This window comes from Diadema antillarum, unplaced genomic scaffold (genome assembly GCF_040938485.1).
Source record: "Diadema antillarum isolate AM-2024a unplaced genomic scaffold, OU_Dant_1.0 scf00000003, whole genome shotgun sequence".
NCBI classification, from domain to species: domain Eukaryota; kingdom Metazoa; phylum Echinodermata; class Echinoidea; order Diadematoida; family Diadematidae; genus Diadema; species Diadema antillarum.
In genome coordinates this window covers 814,370-834,244 of record NW_027270892.1, presented here as the reverse complement: position 1 = coordinate 834,244, position 19,875 = coordinate 814,370, and the positions used below count along the sequence as shown (strand labels likewise).

Genomic DNA, 19,875 nt, shown 5'->3' with positions numbered 1-19,875 from the left:
TTTTCATATTTTGACTGTACTATTGCATTGAATTGGTCTTTTGTTATCATTGCTACCTTCAAGGACATGTGCGAGTGAATGTCATAATGTCAATTTCTGCAATTTTTACTTTTCTGCCTTGGAGGACAAAAACGAATGCGTTCACTCATGTGTGAAGTTTTTCTTTGTATAAATCTATATGGGTGATAGTCAATCAAATACTGTATCCGCCACATATTTCGCGAGTCTGAATTTTTGCGAATCAGGAATTCCTGATGATTTTGCGACTGGCTAAATTTGCGATCGTCGAGTCCTGTACTGAACGCAGAAATGTACATGCACGTCACATTCATATTGGGATCAGAGTCAATATTTTTGTGTGCCTTTAATTTTGCCAATAGCACCAAACTCGTGAAATTCGCGAAAATAAAAACCTTGCGAAATATTCGGCATATACAGTAACCTTTAATATGGTGTATGTCGAAATGATATTTATTAAAAATCTTCAATGAAAAATATAAATTAGAAAAAGTGCTTACTTTCCTTTTTTGCTGAGTGTATTTAAAAATGTGATTGCAAAACCCCAAAATATATCAAATATTCATATATTTCTTAACCAAATTTCATTCAAATAACCAGACTGCCTCATAAAACAAATACTCAGAAACCCTAGCACTCTCACCTGACCCCTGACCCAAACTCCGAGATCCTGTGACCCACATCCTTCTTCAAACAACCCCCAACTAACAATATCAAAGTCACATAACAATACCTCTAGCTGTCCCAAAATATGCATTATGTAGACTAAATAGTGTTCGGAATTGCAGGAATACAGAGTAAATCACAAAATAAGTATAAGATTCAATACAGAAAAGAGGGGAAGAGAGAGAGGGAGAGAGAGGGAAGGGCAGAAGGAGAGATAAAGAGAGAAATATGTAGATGTGTATATAATACATACATATTATGTATGATTATACACTGTCAGGTGTATAAATCCACACACAGCCATATGCATGTACACACACATATACATGTACTGTATATGAACATATAAACATATGTACAAAGGTTCAGTTAAACAACTAGAAATGTTGCTATGGCGAATGGTGTGCCTCCGCCATAATGCATGGTTTACCCAATAGGTCTATAGTACATCTTGACAATGTGTGATGACAGTTTCACGTAACTGGGAAAATAATAAATTGACATGTTTGTCACAAATGTGTTGATTGTTCACTTTCCTTGAACCAGGTTTAATTGGATGAATGGCTAATATTGTATATTAAAAAGAGCAGGTATTTGGGAATTTGAGGAATTTTACTTGACTTTTGATCCTTTATGAATTGTGTAATTTACAAGGTATGGAGAAAAAGAGTAATTTCAGTATTACATAGTAAAATCTTAGCACTTAAACATTGCATTTGTCCCTTGACTTTAAATTCTATAACCCTAAAATTCCCATGAGAATCACTGTCAGGCAGTACATGCATAAATATGTACAAAGGTTCATGATGATACCTTGAGCGACTTTCAAGATAAGGAGGAAGAACTGAAATTTAGCATGTTCACTTGACCTTTGACCTTTTGGCAAAAAACCTTTCCCAGCAATATCTGTTGAGTAATATGTGTATAAACCAAGTTTCACGAAAAATCTTGCAATGCATTGCATGGATATGAGGGAAATAGTGAAATTTTGAGGAGCTGACCTTGACCTTTGACCCATGACCCCAAAATTCCTAAGATCATCATTGCCAGTCAGTGTATGCATATGTACCAAGTTCCATGAAGATATCTTGAACCACTTCCGAGATATGGAGAAAAAAGTTAAATTTTAACATCTCACTTTACTTTTGATATCTGAGCTTTGACCTCAGAGTCATAGCCTGAAACTCTCTCTAGAGAATCTTTATCGAGTAGTACATGTATACACTAAGCTTCGAGAAAATACCTCTAAGCATTACATAGATATGGGGGAAATAGTAAAATTTTGACCATTTGACCTTGACCCTTGACCTTGAGCATGTGCACCTAGAAGTTGATAGGCACAACTTTGCCTACTCTAACATATACATGCCAAGTTTCATTAAGATACCTCAAATGGTTTTTTAGTTACCCAGTCCACAAAATTGATTACGGACGGACGGACGGATGGAAGGACAGACAACCCGAAAGCATAATGCCTCTGGCGACACTTTGTGGCAGAGGCATAAAAATGTAAAAGTGCAGATTACATTAAAAATGGACATACTAGCCACAACATCCACGGCCTTGTTTGAGGGTCCACAGTAGAGCACTTGGGGTCGTTTGTCACCTGTCCGCAGCTTTGAGTTGATACGGGAGAAGAAGTATGCAAGGTAGGCCCCAGTCACTGTCTTGCCGGTTCCTGCAAAGACACAGCTTGACTTTATAGCAGCAAAATCAATAACGATTACAATATTAAAGGGTGTATACAGTTCTTGTTGAGGTGAGGATTTAGCTTCTAAACGTTTTGCGAGATATTCACAAACCACTCAATGAGATGTCAAAGAGCATGTAATTCTAAGGGGTATCAAAAGTTTATTTGATGAAAATCGGTTTTGAAATGGCAGAAATATCCAAAAACAAGGTGAAACAAAGAGATCCTAATAAAAGGTGTGGCCTGTCGCCTTTTATAATTATCATTTTTTTGGATATCTCAGCCATTTGAAAACCAATTTTCATCAAATAAATGTTGAATCCTTCTTAAAATTACATCGCTCTTTGATATTTCATAAGAGGTTTCTCGTTATCTCACTCAGGAATGTTATAAACCTGAATCCCCACCTCAGCCAGTACTGTACAGTCCTTTAAGGGGTGGATGATTTGATAGGGTTTGAAAACTTAGACCAGGGATGGAAGAACAGATCACTGAAAATTTGGGTAAATTTGGGTAGTTTACTATTGTCAATTATAAAATGGGTTCAAGAACGTAGCCAATAGGAAGCGCTGAAATGAGTCACGTGGGCTTTGATTACTTTAGTACCATTGCACTGCAGTACCAGTGCGCACTCAATCAGTTGTTACAAGTGCGTCGCGCGCTACTATACGCGCTGTCAATCCTGTAAACAAGTTCTAGTTCGGGCTGCCGGCCGGCCTTTCTTGTATGCATAACATATTATGTGGCGAACGTATATAGTACTCTTATACATACAGTACTTCATGTGCGGGATTTCCGAGTGCGACGTGCTTGACTCGACTCTCTCGAGCGAGTGCTACATGTAGCTGACTGGTATTGACCCACAAAGGTACATGAAAAATGCTGTTAGTTTTCGACCCATTTTATAAAACAAATGATGCACAGGATTATTTCGTGGCGTTAGTGGAGATGCAGCTCACTCTCGCATATTTACGATGTAGTGCAACATGCACTCGGCTTCGCCTCGTGCATGTTTCACAATTGTAAATACCCTCGAGTGCGCTACGCCTCCACTAACGCACTCTATCCTGTGCATCACTTGTATACTAGCAGTTTTTATAAAATGGGTTCAAGAATGTAGCCAAATGGAAGCGCTGAAATGAGTCACGTGTGCTTGTATTAATTTCTCACTAACATGCACGGCCTGACGTCACAATGTTTGCACTAGCAGTGCGCACTCAATCAGTTGTTACAAGTGCGTCGCGCGCTACTATACGCGCTGTCAATCCTGTAAACAACTTCTAGTTCGGGCTGCCGGCTGGCCTTTCTTGTGTGCATAACATGTGTGGCGTACGTATACTCTTATACGTACAGTACTTATATGTGCGGGATTTCCGAGTGCGACGTGCGTAAATGTTTGGGATGAACATCTTCAGACATCTTGATCCACAAAGGTACGTGAAAAATTCTGTTAGTTTTCGACCCATTTTATAAAACAAATGATGCACAGGATTATTTCGTGGCGTTAGTGGAGATGCAGCTCACTCTCGGGTATTTACAATGTAGTGCATGTTTCACAATTGTAAATACCCTCGAGTGTGCTACATCTCCACTAACGCACTCTATTTTGTGCATCATTTGTATAATATTGCCCAGTTTATTGTGTGATATGATAGCCAGTGGGAAGTTTTTAAAAAAGGTACCTTTATGATACATCAAAGATGTGTTCTCAAGGAAGCTATGTCTTTAATTTCTAGCATGAGCAATATGTCAATGACTGAAATTTGATTTCAACAACAAAAGAACAAAGACATCATGATGTCCCTATTAAACAAGGCAAGCACCAAAATGTCTCGCCTATTCGTGTAGAAGAAATTAATCTTTTTCTAACTCCCGGAAGTTCATTGACCCCGCCTATGACATTTGACCTTATGGTGACCTACAACTCCCCAAGGGACATTTACCAGCCAAGTATGGTCACAAACGGACACAGGGATCAAAAAGTTATGAACCATAATCGAAACGTGCTGTAAAAACATAACATTGGGCCCTAAAAGTTTGTTGACCCCTGTCTGTGACCTTTGACCTTATGATGAACTTCAACTCCCCAAGAGCCATCTACCATTCAAGTTTGGTCATGAACAGACATAGGGATCAACAGTTATGAGCCATAATCGAAACGTGCTGTAAAAACTTAACATTGGGCCCTAAAAGTTTGCTGACCCCTGCCTGTGATTTTTAACCTTGTGATGACCTTCAACTCCCCAAGGGACATCAACCATCCAAGTTTGGTACCAAACGGACGTAGGGATCAAAAGTTATGAGCTATAATCGAAACATGCCGTAAAAACTTAACATTGGGGCCTAAAGTTTATTGACCCCTGCCTGTGACCTTTGACCTTGAGGTGACCTGAATTTTTTTGGCAAAATGTGTAACTTAATTTGTATAACCACTCTTCCCTCAAAGTTTGATTGAGTTGAACTCCTCAGTGGAGAGTTTTTCAAGATTTTGTAGCGTTAGACGGACAACGGACGGACGGACGACGGACAGAAAGACAGATGCGTGATCCCTTAGTCTCCCCGCACCTCCGGTGGGCTCAACAAAACTGTGACAGAGAATGCATATTATCCAAAGCATCAAAGGTTTGGAGCAAATACTTGTAACTTTTCCCTGAAGGCTAATTTGCCTAAAAGCACTCCTGCATGTAAAGACTTCAAGTTACATGTATACGAAATGTCTCTCGTGCTATCCAGTATAAATGAGAATCTGATGTGTATGGAGTTGATTGATTTTGCCATTTACCTGGTGGTCCTTGAATGACAGAGAAAGTGCTTCGCAAGGCTTCTTTCACTGCCTCCTGCTGGGACTGATTCAACGGCTTCAGGGTTGTCTCAGGTACATGGAAGTCTTGGAACTCTTTGGCCAGGGCAAGAAGCTTTGCTGTGATCTTGGCTTCAAGATTGAAATATGCAGATCAAAGCATCAAGATATGCATGACAATCTCTACAACCTCACTGGCCACAGATGATTACCAGTACAATGTATCATTCATTTACACACAGAATTTATCTTCATGCATTTAAACTGGCCATCATTGCACATTTTTGTGCACTTGTGCAGGAGGACTACACAGAACAGAAGTTCCAATACAATCAATTCAGATTGGGAAGTGTCTCATTCTTTGCGCCAACGTAGTGCATCATGCAGATGCCCCAGTAGGAGCTCTGAGGTATAGCAAGCATGGGCTTCTAATGTAGCTTCCAGCCAATCCTGCCTGGCATGTACAACCTTATAAACCCTTGACCAAGATTTTTTACCCCATTGACTCTACAAGAAATGTTTATATGTGACTGTGCATCACAAAACAAACAAAAAGTTGCACCCCTTGATTTCATGTGAGGGCTCAAAAAAGGTGGAATGGGTCATCCGCATCAATCTTAAGTTTTTCATAATTTCTGAAAGAGCTACCTTCTTCTATTATTGATTTTCAGAATCTGCCCTCAACTAAAAATCCATGTCCGGTGAAATTTTGTTGGTTTTGTGGTGCAGGGTCACATATAATTTTCATTTAATTTTTGTTGTCATTATTATTGTTATTATTATCATCATCATCATCATCATCATTACTCTCGTTATTATCATGTCAATATCAAAATGATCATTACATCTTTACAATCCACTGCAAGTTCAGCTTTTGTCAGGCTAAACTTTCATTGGCAAAGGTCCCACAACACTGCATCTTGACCAGGAATAAGCATGTAAAACTCACAAAATGCTTGAACAGTCATATTTTTACAGGAAACTCTCCTCCCTCCTCCCCCAAAAGAAGTAAATACCATATTTTGTGTGTGCAACCCCTCACACAGGATAATCACAGATAACTAGAAATGTTGCTATAGTGACTGGTATACCTCTGCTACATTACATTATTCTCCCAATAAGCCTACAGTACATCTTGACAATATGAGAGGACAATTTCACAATAATTGGAAAGAAAGTGAAATAAAATGTTTAACATTTTTGTGGCCTTAAAATGTGTTGACTGGCTATGCATGTACACATTCTTCACACCAACTTTCATTTGGATGGCACTCTTGTTTCAAAGGGCAATTATTTGGGAATTTGTAGAATTTTCATGATTGAATTTTTCAGTTGCGCACTGTCAACCCAATGGCGCACAAATTCCACATTTTGTAAAATGCATCAATTTCTTATATAAAAACTAAGACACCCCTGACCTCAGACTCAAAATCTAGCCAATGCAATCACTTTATAGCTCCTTACTGAGACACAGATATTCTTAATGCAAATAACCAAGTACAATTTTTCAATGCTTCTTATTGGTCATTTCACCTCCATAAACAAGGATACAGTCTTCCTGCAAATACATGTACTTAAACACAAACTGCATGGGGAAATCTTGAGCTAATTCAGAAAGATGAAATAATAAAATTTGAGCATTTTCAGTTGACCTTTGACTTTTTATGCCATGGCACACAATTTCCCCCAATTAATCACCATCCGGTTATGCATACATATATATACAGATTGTAAATAAATTTTCACGACTTTACTTCGAGCAATTTGCAAAATATACAAAAAAATAGTGAAATTTTAGCTATTTTCACTTGACCTTTCACCCCACTGCCCAAAGCTTTCCCTGTAGAAATGTGCCATACTGCATGTTGTACAATTGTATGTATGTATCAAGTTATTAACCCGTTGAGGACGAGTCCCGAGTATACTCGGGCAGGTGTTTACGGGAAATGCGTGTTGTAGCAAAATCAAACCGTCCTCAACGGGTTAAGTGTATGCATTGAGCCATTTCCAAAAGGTTTAGAAAAAATATGTGTAGTGTAATTTTAGCATTGAATAGAATTATTTAGCATTTTATCCTGAGCTTTGACCCTCAATATTGACCCTGTGACCCTAAACTCCTCAAGAGAATGATTTTTATGCAATACATGTAGCAAGTGTCATGAAGATATCTTGAGCCATTTCTGAGATATGGGAAAAAAGGGAAATTTTTAGAATTTGACCCCACGGCCCAAACTTTTCCAAGAGAGTCTTTGTCTGGTTTTGTGTACACTGCTGTCTTCATGAAAATATCTCCAGGCATTGCAGAGATATAGGGGATATAGTGAACTTTTAGAATTTGACCTTTGACCTCGAGAACATACACCCAAAAGTTGATAGGTACAGCATGTCCACTCATACATATGTGCACCAAGTTTTATTTGGACATCTCATAAAACGGTTTGTAATTTACATTGTCCACAAAATTAATTGCAGACAAACAGACAACATGAAAACATCATGCCTCTGGTGACACTTCATGGCAGAAGCATTACTACGAGACCTACGTGTATATGAATTTAACAAATTTCCATTACTACACTTTTTCTGACATAATTCTTTTCTCACGAAAAGTGTCTCACTTTCATACTTTGCAAGGATACAAAATCAAGCATAAAGGAGCAATTTCATGTCAGTAACTTACTTCTGTCGACACCATCAATAGCAGGTTTATGAGGTTTTTGTAATGCGATGTCTTTGACCAACTTCGGTGCCTCATGTATGGCCTGCACTGCTTCTTCAAGACGCCTAAAGAATAAAGAGTAATGATAAGAATAAAGTTGATTTTGGCAGGTATTGCACATTGTTCTGTCCATTTAGACTGAATATATTACATTTGCACAACTATGCAAATACATATTTACACAACATGGATAAAGGCTGATGATCTTCTTTCAATAAGAATGCACTTATTTAAATTGCTATAATTGGAAACAATCTTGGAATAATTCCATTGCATTAAAGAGAGAGAGAAAACAAAAACAAAAACAAAAAAAAAAAACCACAAAAAACTATTACTCTCTGGCCAAGCAAGAAGACTGAGTAACATTGATTCAACATGTCAGCATACTTAATCCTTCAACATAACAAAAACAGAGCATCCCACAGAAAATGATTATTACATGTTATTCAATAGATTGTCAGCTGCAAAATTACATGTATTATATGAAAACTGCATATTTTGGTGATACGGGTACTTGTCATTACAATTATAATCACAATATGCTTGTTTCTTTTATTATGGTATCTTTCCTTCACAGTGTTGTACAGTTGTCTTCATTTTACAATGATCAGGTAATATTGGGCAGAGCACTTCTTACACAATACAGTGGAGTAGGAGCCTATCCAATTAATCGGAAAGCATGTTTCATTCATATCACAGACACTGCACACAAGTTAGGGGAGGGGGGCCTGAACTGGGGCCAAAAGCTCTAAATGTGAAAATTGAGCCCTGGTTTGGTTCCCCCTTCCCCAGGATTTACCATGATTAGAAGGATTTGAAACTACTGTATACTACACTCACCACTATACATTATAGCACTAGTAAAGTTCAATCTCATCTGGTTCTAGAGAAGATCTTTAAAGATTCCTTCATTGGTATTTGGGTAGCCTGTGGGCTACCTGGGAAATGGGGCATGGCGCCTGTTTGAACAAATTAATAAAATCCTATCACCCTGGACATCCTACCTGCCACGTTTGGTGAAAATCCAATTTTCAGGAAAAGCTGAAATTGTGAAAACTGGGCACCATTCAATTTAGTCCCCACAGGATCTGCCTGGATCCACCATGAAGAAACTTTAACTAAATCCACCAATGTACTTGTACTTTCTCATAGCACTTGCTACGCTCTATCCCTTCTGGTTCTAGAAAAGAAGATCAAAGATCCCTGAATTTGAAGGCTTTGGTGTTTGGTGAAAACTCATTATTGGGTTTCAAGAAGATGAAAATGTGCAAACCAATTTGGTCCCCCCTCCCCCCCCCCCCCCCCCCCCCCCATCTGCAATGAACAAACTTGAAACAATGGTCACCATTGCACATGTTCTTACTCATAGCACTTACTAAGCATGGCACTTCTGGTAGAGAATAGGATTTTTAAAGATTCCTTCATTTGGGGACTTTGGGTCCCCTGGGATGCCCTTTTGAACAGATCAAGATCCACTAAAACAAAGATTCTATCACACTGGAGAATTCATACCTTCCAAGTAGTGCCTTTTGAAGGGGAAGCTAAAAATGTGAAAATTGGGCCTCGATTTGGTTACCAGGGTGGGGGAGTTTGGTTGTGGAAAGGGCACACCTGTATCCACAATGAACAAATTTGAAACTGCAGTCACCAATGTGCTTAAATACTCATACACATACACTTGTATAGCACTAACTTTAATCTCTGGCTCAAATGAGTTAAGAAAACAAATCAAAATAAAAACCTAAAAATGACAATGTACAGAACAACTTCTTACCGCTCTGGCTCAGGTTTCAGAATGAGTTCCACAGAGGTGGCGAAGTGACTTTTCCCATCAATAAGATCTTCAGGAAAAGGTACTGATGACTGGTGCAAAACAAAGTTTACAGGAAGGATCAGTGGAGAGCTTTCTTTCTTTGCAACCCCCTTCTGTCCCTTGAAAGACTTCTTCTGATTGGTTCTGCTAATCTTTTGCAATTTCTCAGACTCAATCTGTATCAAACAGCAATGGACAACAACTGTTTGTTTACTCCAGGCATGTCTGTTAAAGGGGCCAATGCCATCCTTGTCTCTGTTGTACCGAACAATTGCAAGCTGCGATTTCTCACTGACTGGGATGTCAATGCAGACACACAGGAAGTGATAGTCATTTATCAGAGCTCCATTTTTAATAAAAATGCCGATATTATGCTCCTTTAGGAAGTCCTCAGATAATTCAAAACAGCCAACTATTCCACCATGTTTTTTCGACCACTTGATTGGCACATTCTGAAGGATGACTGTGTCATCACTGCTAACGGAGCTGTGGGCAGTCACCATAGACAGCACCTCTTGCCACTTGTTTTGATAGCTTGTGATGGACTTCTCCCTGCCTGGAATCTCCCGAGCTATTCTGGCAAAGCAGGTAACAGGTGAAGAACGATGCTCAGTACAGAAACCAACCTTTGGGCTTATGTGGAAGAGCTGAATCTGAGGTACCAGCAAACCTTTGAGCACCTTGGAGTTCATCTGGAGCTTACAAACATCGCCAACCTTATACGTCCTCTCAAAAGATACCATCTCCATGACCTGTGTGTCTGATCTATATTCTTGGGAATTGCTGCTAAAGGGATTGGTATTGGGTTGTCCATGGATGGCTGCATTCTGAATAGCAGTGATGACTCCAGCAACATTTCCTTCCGTGATAGCTTGGAGAATAGCTTGCCAATTTTCTGCAGGGATACTGAAGACTGGAGATGAATACTTCATCTTGGCTGGAGACTTCGCAATATTTTTTGATATGGCATCATACATCCTCGTTTTCCACTTGAGTTTCACACCCTCAGGCTCTGATTCTGGCTTCCCTGCAGGTTTAAGATGGCGGAAAGCAACAGCCCTATGTCCACCCTGCAAATAGCTTCGGTATGGCAAGTGCATTATCATTGCTGTCTCAGACAGGCTTTCCACAAAGGAATTTACCTGCAGTGGAGCTTTTGTAAGCTTCAGAGCCAGCTTGAGTGACAAGGTCTCCTTGCTGAATTTCTTTGATCTGGCATTCTGACTATTGCAGTGGTGTGTTATGTTTGCCATTTCTCTAGGTGAGTATGGGCTTGGGCTACCTTCTATTGCAGCAGCAAGCATTCTGTGCACCACTATATCCATGTAACGTCGAATTGGTGATGTAAAGTGGCAATATGCATTTCGCTTTAGGGAATAGTGTGATCTTTTGTCAGTCCCTTGTTGACTGGTTGTGTCAATGTATTCTGCACGTTCCATGATGTGGTGGTAATAAGTCAATGCAAGTGCTTGCTGTGGATGGTTTCTGTCTTGCAGGATCAGATTGATAATGTTCTGCATGTCAATAGGGCCTTCTTGCATAAGTCGCTGCACTTCTCTCCACACTTCGACAGCAACGGCCATCGGATCACCCTGACATTCACTATCAGTGTCAACTTCACTCCGATCAGCATGCATTGTCAGGAGGACACTGTTGGCTATTGCTTCATGATAACGGTCCTTCCACACCTCTACTAGCTCCTGAGATGGTGCTAGCTGTCTCCTCAGAGGTGTACACTCAGGAAAATGTTCAAGAATTTTCTTTGCAACACTTTCATTTGCCAACAGCATTAATTCCTCAATCAGGCTGTGGGCATGAGGATGACATACTGCTCCACCTCCATCATCTTCACATTGGTATATCCTCCAGCCATCCTCGAGACGGTGTCTTCTACAAAGCTGAGCAAGCCTATGCAGCCATCTTATCTGTGCTTCCACTTCACAGCCTTGATGACTGCTTCCCTGAATGATTCCCTCTGCCTCTTCATAAGTCAGTCTCTTGATTGATTTAATCACAGATCTAAAGAACTGTGGAACTGCAACTATTTGCCCATCCTGGTCCAGAAGAAGTCGGACTGTAAATGCCAACCTTTCTTGACCTGGGAGCAAGCTGATGATCCTTGTGCTCAGCTCTGTGGGCAGCATATGGAAACAGTCCACAGGAAAAGGATGGTAGAAGGTTGTGCCACGCTCATATGCTTCCTTATCAAGAGCACTATCCTTGGTGATGAAGTACGTCACGTCAGCGATATGTATGTCAATTTGGTATCTATTTCCAGGAAGCTGGATTATACTGATAGCATCATCCAAATCCTTGGAGCCAGGAGGATCAATGGTGAAAACTTTTTTGGCCCGCAGATCTTGTCTAGACATAAGCTCTTCTTTTGGAATGGTCCAGTCTTCTGGATATTCTTCTTGAACTTGTATATGTTGTTCTCTAATTCCATGTACAAGTTTCAAGATGTGCAGGCCACTACGTTGTGTATCTCCAGGTAACAACTTCTCAGTGACAATCCCAAAAGGATATGGAGTACCTTTGGCCCAGTGCAAGTATTGAACAGCAAAGAGTTTTTGAGCTCTTTCACAGTAAGCAACTCTCTCTTCATGTGAAAATGTAAAGTCTTCTCTTTCCCTTGCATCCTCTGTTGTAGCCATGTAGACTGTTATTTTTGCTTCATCGCACTGTCCACTTCTAGTCTTCTTTTTCCCTAGAATGATCAGTTTTGGACATGAGCGATCAACTGGCACCATGACATTGTCATTGTGAGGATCCAAGTAGCACACCAACTGTCGACCTTTAAGGTCCCCGTTGCGTTCAACAATACCTGTCACTTTTCCATAGATTTTCCTCTCTTCTTTAATGTTGGCTTCATCATCATTTTTCTCATCCTCCACATTCTCCAAGACTTCTACTACCACTATGTCTGTGTTCAAAGCTCTGCCCCGTCGCTTCATACTGGTGATATCGATGACATGCCCAGATTGTCTATCATTTGGAATGGCGATCATACGCCCAGTCACCTCATGGATGAAGGTACAGACCTTGTATTTCTCAGGGTTTTTGACAGTCAGTTCTAAAAGTTGCTCTACAGATTCCTCATGTGAATCATCATGTTGACTAGTGTCCTTCTCACCATCAGATGCGTAAGCATCTTCACACCTTGTCCTGGGAGCTTGTCTTCTTTGATTTCTTCGCAGAAGAGCAACATGCCCTTGCCTCTCAACCATACGCACATTATTCAAAAGAAATTCCTTGATTTGGTCAACAGATGCCACTGGGACGGCTTGTGCACGTGCAAGATGTGGTTCTCGCAGTGATGTTTGTGGTACGTCTGCCGTTCTCTCAGGTTCTTGGAGACATGTATCACTGAGATCATCACTGGGGTCCAGTTCATCTGGTCTGTCTCCCCTCTGTTCAGCTTTCTCATCTTCTAGCATCTGCTCTCTCAGATCTTGCAGCCATTCCTGTCCCTTCAGTGCTTCAGCATCCTCATCAGGTTTATTGCGGCATCTGCAATCCTTTGCACCTCTTTGACTACAGTCAGGAACTGCCACAGCATGAGTCTGAGATACTGCAGCAGCTCCTTTGTTCTGTGAAACACCATGCTGACTAGATCTGTGAGTCTTGGACTGAGGATTAAAAGGCCGTGCTTTTGGATTCAGTAAGTGTTTAGATGCATCAATCTGCCTTGTGATTTCTGCAAAGGTGAGGTCATTGGGCAGAAGGCCTTCCTTTTCCTCACATGTCTTGATGTACCTCATCCACGTTTTTTGGCACTCTCCAACTGAACACAGCGCCACTGGATCTCCAATTACAACAATCAGGGACTTGGCACGTGTGAAAGCTGTGTTCAGGAGTCCTCGGTCAGAGAGAAAACCATACCAGTATCTGTTTCTCACAGGTCCCCTACCACCCTGGCGTATGGCAGTGATGTCGATATTGTTCAGAGTAGACCTTGTGCGAACCGTACTGATGAACACTGCACGATATTGCTTACCTGTCGAGACAATAACATTATGAAGTAGATCAGCAGAAGCAATTGCATAATGCAGGCCATGCAGATAGCTAAAACAGAAAAAGTTGTCTTAACTTACTGTCGTTTCTACAGCACTACCACCATACACCAATGGGATATGGGAAATAGAGAGACTGTGAATGAGGTCTCAGAAATCATATCTTCATTTCCTTTTCTCATTACACAACAGGCATATGCAATATTTAAGACAAAAAATATAATACATGTCTCTCAAAGAAAGAATTTTAAAATGCAAATTTTTGACAAAGTATTCTTCGCATATGAAATGAAACATTTTATAGTGACCTCAGAAATGTGTAACTTTGTATGCACTGTGCCTATCAACATGACTGAAAATTTGTGTACTGTACTTGCTGGTGTATAGAACATATTCGTACTGTATATGCCCATTGTTTCACGTATGTGTATATGTCATAGATATACCAGCAATTTACAGGTTTGAAAAGGTCACACTTTGACTATCACTACATATTGGCTGCACCCAAGCTATGCAATTTTTTTTTCTAAAAAATCCTGTGGCCTATACACCACTAAATATGGTAGTCAACCATTCATAACAAGCTTATTTCAAGGAAGAATTTGTTTTGTTTTTTTAAACTATACTACAGCTTGTGGATTTGCCCTAAAGTTTGGATTTACAGGGCAAATCTATGTGGCTCAAATGCTGGTCAGCATTGCAGTCAACCATTCAGAACAAGCTCATATCAAGGAAGTACGTATTTACTGTACTTTAATGTGTATGGTGGAGATTTTGCCCTAAACATGAGATTTACAGGGCAAGTCTCACAATGCTCACCAAATTTGACAAGTAAGATACGAGCTTGTTCTGAATGAGCAACTTTTCACATCACAAAACAAATCAAGAGATGCTTATGTTTTGAGTTACAGTCAGGTAATCCAAACCATATTTTGAGGTGGTCACTATACATCTCTCTGATAATAGGCCATTGATATTCAAAAGGCTATAACTTCAGTAATATTCTGCCTGATTTCAGAAAGGATTTTCACAGGAATGCAGCATATCAAAGTGTTTGCATTTAACTTAAAGTTCCTCCTGAAGTGTAGTCTCTCTTGACTTGAGATAGCCTACCAATGACATTAGCATACCTTGCACATTCTGCACTGTCTCCACTGTCACTGCATGTAGACGGTTCTTCTTCATCTCAGATCTTATCAATCTCACCTGATTGTTAAATTGAAAACAACAACAACAACAAACAAATATAATCTTTCTGGAATTTGAGCATTGGTACAAGATGTTAAAGGACACTCATAACCCATCAAACTCGTAACAGATTTTCACTGAGAACTTACTTAATTGTAACTTAATTTGGACCTGCAGCACTTCTATGTAAATTCCAAAGTGTGAACCCTTCATTTACAGGCAGTCATTTCGCTAAAAGTCGTAATGACACATGCACAGAAAAATCTGCCCAAAATATGCCACAACGTCAAAACAGAACTAAAAATGGTGAAGGAGTAGCATTTTGTAGCCAATGTACAATATAGGTCAAAAATCAAGGTCAAAGGTCAAAGAAGACAAAGGTCAAAATTCTGTGTAGAAGTTTTAAAGCCCTCACCTAGTGCTATCACATAAAGCAAACGGAATCGAAATCGGGTTAGAAATGGCGCAGGAGTAGCATTCTGTAGCAAAATGCACAATATAGGTCAAAAATCAAGGTCAAAGGTCAAAGAAGTCAAAGGTCAAAATTCTGTGTAGAAGTTTTGAAGCCCTCAACTAGTGCCATCATATAAAGCAAACGGAATCGAAATCGGGTTAAAAATGGCGAAGGAGTAGCATTTCGTAGCAAAATGTACAATATAGGTCAAAAATCAAGGTCAAAGGTCAAAGAAGTCAAAGGTCAAAATTCTGTGTAGAAGTTTTGAAGCCCTCACCTAGTGCCATCACATAAAGCAAACGGAATCGAAATCGGGTTAGAAATGGCGAAGGAGTAGCATTTTGTAGTAAAAATGTCGCTATGGCGTCTGGTATGCCTCCACCATAGAGCATGATTCTCCTAATATGTCTATCATACATCTTGACAACGTGTGATGACAGTTTCACATAAGTTGCAAAATATCAAAATGAAACGTTTGTCACAAATGGGGTGAATGTTCACTTTCCTTGAACTAGGTTTAATTGGATTAATGGATTTATTTTCTAAGAGAGTATGTACAAAATAATGTATTTGGGGATTTGAGGACTTTTACTTGACTTTTGACCCTTTTATACTGTAAGTTTATGCAAGGTAGGGAGAAAAAGTGTAATTTTTGTACTAAATAGTAAATTGTTAGCATCTTAATCTGGCCTTTGACCCTCGACCTTTGACCCTATGACCCTATAATTCCCAAGAGAATCATTTTCGGGCAGAACATGCATAAATATGTACTAAGTTCCATGAAGATACCTTTAAGCTACTTCCTAGATATAGAGGAAAAAGTGAAATTCAGCACTTTCACTTGATCTTTGACCTTTGACCTTTTTGGCAAAAAACTTCCAAGAAAATCTCTATTGGGTAATACATGTATACACCAAGTTCCAAAAAAATCCTGCAGGCATTGCAACAATATGAGGGAGAAGGTGAAATTTTGAAGAGTTGACCATGACCTCTTACCCCTGACCTTTGACCCCATGACCCCAAAATTCCCTAGATAATCACTGCAAGTCATTACATACATATGTAGTATGTTCCATGAAGATAACTTGAACAATTTCTGAGATATGGAGAAAAAAGTGAAATTGTAACATTTTCACTTCGCCTTTTACCCCTTGACCTTTTACCCCATGACCCAAAACTCTAACCAGAGAAATCTTTACTCGAAAGTACATGCATACATTATGTTTCAAGAAAATACCTTTAGTCATTGCATAGACATGGGGGAAGTAGTGAAATTTTGAGCATTTGACCGTGACCTTTCACCTTTCACCTTAAGTACCTGCACCCAAAAGTTGATAGGCACACCTTCATCCCCTCATTCATATACATGTACATGCCAAGTTTTATTACACGTAGGTTACCTCAAACGGATTTTTAGGTACGCTGTCCACAAGAGTGATATCAACCGGACGGACGGACAACCAGAAAACATAATGCCTCCAGCACCTCTTCATGGCAGAGACATAAAAATACTGCAGGAGCATACCATAATTATACACTCACATAAATTCTTGTGAGGATTTGTGTGGTTCTAAGCAGGGCTTACATGCTAGCAAAAGGCAAATCCAACTGGTGCACTATAATTTATAGGTGCTTTAAAACAAGCTACTACTGTACTCAGGGAGAAACTCCACTTCATATTGAATTTCTGTGACAGTGCAAAAAGGATATACAGTTTAAATGTCATAAAATTAACTTTAACACCATAACTTATGGAAGTTTGTATAAAGTAAACTGATGCTCCATATTCAAGTTGACATTATGAAATACAATCACATCAAACATCAGAACTGAAATATACGAGCAGAAAATTGTGAAAGCTTGTAAGTTGCATGTTTATCAAACTAGAAATGTTGCTATGGCGATTGATGCCTCTGCCATGATGCATGATTCTCCCATTAGGTGTATAGTACACTGTTTTTACAATGTGTGATGACAGTTTCACATACACCATTTTAACTGGCAAAATACTGAAATAACAGGTTTGTCAGAAATATATTGAATGTTCACTTTCCTTGAACTGGGTTTGCTATAATTGTCTAAGAGTGCAGGTACACATATTTGGGGAATTGAGGATTTTTATTTGACTTCTGACCGACCCTTTTATAAGTTTATGCATTGAGTAATTCTAAAGGTATGAAGAAAGAGTGTAATTACAGTACAAAATAGATTTTTTTTCATTCAAACCTGGCCTTTGACCCTTAACCTTTGACCTTCTGGCTGGAAATTTCCCAGAGATTCTCCATTAGGTAATACATGTATATATTAAGTTTAAAACTAATAATGCAAGCATTGCATATGCTAGTATATGACGGAAATAGTAAAATTTTGAGGAGTTGACCTTGACCTTTGACCCCCTGACTATTAACCCATGACCCCTAAGTTCCCTAGATAATCCCTGCCAGTCAGTACATGCGTATGTACAAGTTCCATGAAAACATTGAACCATTTGCGAGAAAAGTGAAATTGTAACATTTTCCCCTAACCTTTGACCTTTTGACCTTTCATCTTATGACATGAAACTCTCTCTGGAGAATCTTTATGCAGTAGTACATGTCTACACTAAGTTTCAAGAAAATACCTTTGGGAATTGCATAGATACAAATGTGTATGGGAAAATAGCAACATTTTTAGCATTTGACCTTGACCTTTGACCCCTGTCCAATTTCACTAAAAAACTAGTCAAGTAATTGTCCCATCGTACATCATCCTCGGACAAAGTTTGGTGAAATTTGCTCAATCCAGTCTTGAGTTTATAGTGTAAACAAATACAATTTCATGATTTGACCCTGACCTTTGACCTTTGGCCTTTGGCTGATTTCACCCAAAATCTAATCAAGCAATTGCCTTATCATTCTTTATACTCGGACCAAGTTTGGTAGAATTCCAGTCAATATTACTCAAGTAATCTTGTAAACGAATGCGGACGTACGTACGGATGGACGGACGTACGGACGGACGGACGGACGGACAACCCGAAAACATAATGCCTCCCGCACCACTTCATGGCGGGGCATAAAAACAGTGGTACATCAGATTTCAATGTAATTTCTGCTACTGTTCTATTTCCCTAAATTTGTTTAGAAAGAGTATTTTATTACCTACAGCATGTGCATTACAAGGTGCATGTATTTAATGTGGCTTGGTCATAGAACTCAAATAAGACTTAAGAGGCAAGTACAAAGGGAACATTATCTGCTTTAACTCGTGCCCATAATTGTATGCCATGATGCTGTATGTGATGGACTACACTGATGGGAACACAGTAGAAAATTGTGAGTTTCATGAGGACTGGATTGGGCATTTGCAAACTGCATGCCCCTTCATCCACATTCTCAGTGCACTGAATTTCGTGATCTGTGATTGAAATTCATGGGTTGCCAAGCCAGACAATGTCACTCCAATTTTGTATTTGATTCCTACATCATTTACAAAGGTTTGAAGACAATTTTATGTCAATGGCAAGGTTTTTTTGTGTGTGTGCGTGTGTCCAGCATGTTGCCAATGTAGTTGGGCATGACACTTAGAATGCCATGGGGGAAAAAGTATGTTGCTATTAAAGACATACCAAAACCCATCATGGACCATTATGAAGTAGTAATCCAGTGACAATGGATAATGTCTGTGATTTCAATAATGTTTACACATAGGACAATTCAATGAGGGAGCATGTCTATGACCATTATCAATTCTCCAACACACAGTGTGCTGGTTTTACAAACAGCATGGGAACAACTTACCTGAGGAAGGTATGGAGACAAGACCACTATTTCACTCTGCTTTGGCTTTCCCCACTGGTCCTCTGGCCAGAACTGCATGAGTGATGCCACTTTCTCCACAACCTCTCGTGCCTCCTCCAGATTTATGTAGGATGACTCGACCAGTGTGTCAACCCCCTTCACTGCCACAAAATTGAGTGGGTAGAGGTTGGGGTGTTCTTCCCCCTCCTGACACCGTGACTTCAGCGTCATACCGTAGTGGACCTTCAGGAAGTCCAAGATGGCCTGGCAGCTGCGATAGTTGTCGTGGAGGAGGCAACTTGCCTGGCATTTGTTCTGCTTGTCAAACTTGTAGAGGCGTTGTAGCAGAGACAAGTCAAACTTGGCCTCCAGCGCATGAAATGAGTGTACCTATGATGTTTGAAGAGCAATGATAAAAAGGACAACAAATCAAAATAAAGAAAAAAGACAATACTTCTACATCTTGTATATAAAACATCCTTCTATCTACATTTACAACTACTGGTAGACTGGCGGAATGGATCAAACTTACTTCACTTCCAGAATGTTACACTTTTTATTTTTGTTAAACTAGACATAAAAAAAAACACCTTCCAATTTTGGAAATGAAATATGCACAGTTTTATTCAGTCTGGAAATAAACTACTTGGACTTTAGGTTTTGCTGAAATTCTTGGAAATAAAGGGCAGAATTAAGCAATTCTGCACAACGCAGGACACAAGGTACTGCCTATAA

At 39.6% G+C, this 19,875-nt stretch overlaps 1 protein-coding gene across 1 annotated transcript in view; it reads right to left on the bottom strand.

Annotated features, from left to right (window-relative positions):
• The window catches only part of LOC139733877 (3'-5' exoribonuclease HELZ2-like), a 70,473-nt gene that overhangs the window by 24,515 nt on the left and 26,083 nt on the right, over nt 1–19,875 (bottom strand). Inside the window, exons 20-25 of the mRNA XM_071644712.1 lie at nt 19,141–19,530; nt 14,850–14,925; nt 9,668–13,703; nt 7,855–7,958; nt 5,157–5,306; nt 2,228–2,362 (exon numbers count right to left, since the gene is read on the bottom strand). Coding sequence (XP_071500813.1) covers nt 2,228–2,362; nt 5,157–5,306; nt 7,855–7,958; nt 9,668–13,703; nt 14,850–14,925; nt 19,141–19,530 — 4,891 coding nt within the window. The remainder of the gene's footprint in view (nt 1–2,227; nt 2,363–5,156; nt 5,307–7,854; nt 7,959–9,667; nt 13,704–14,849; nt 14,926–19,140; nt 19,531–19,875) is intronic.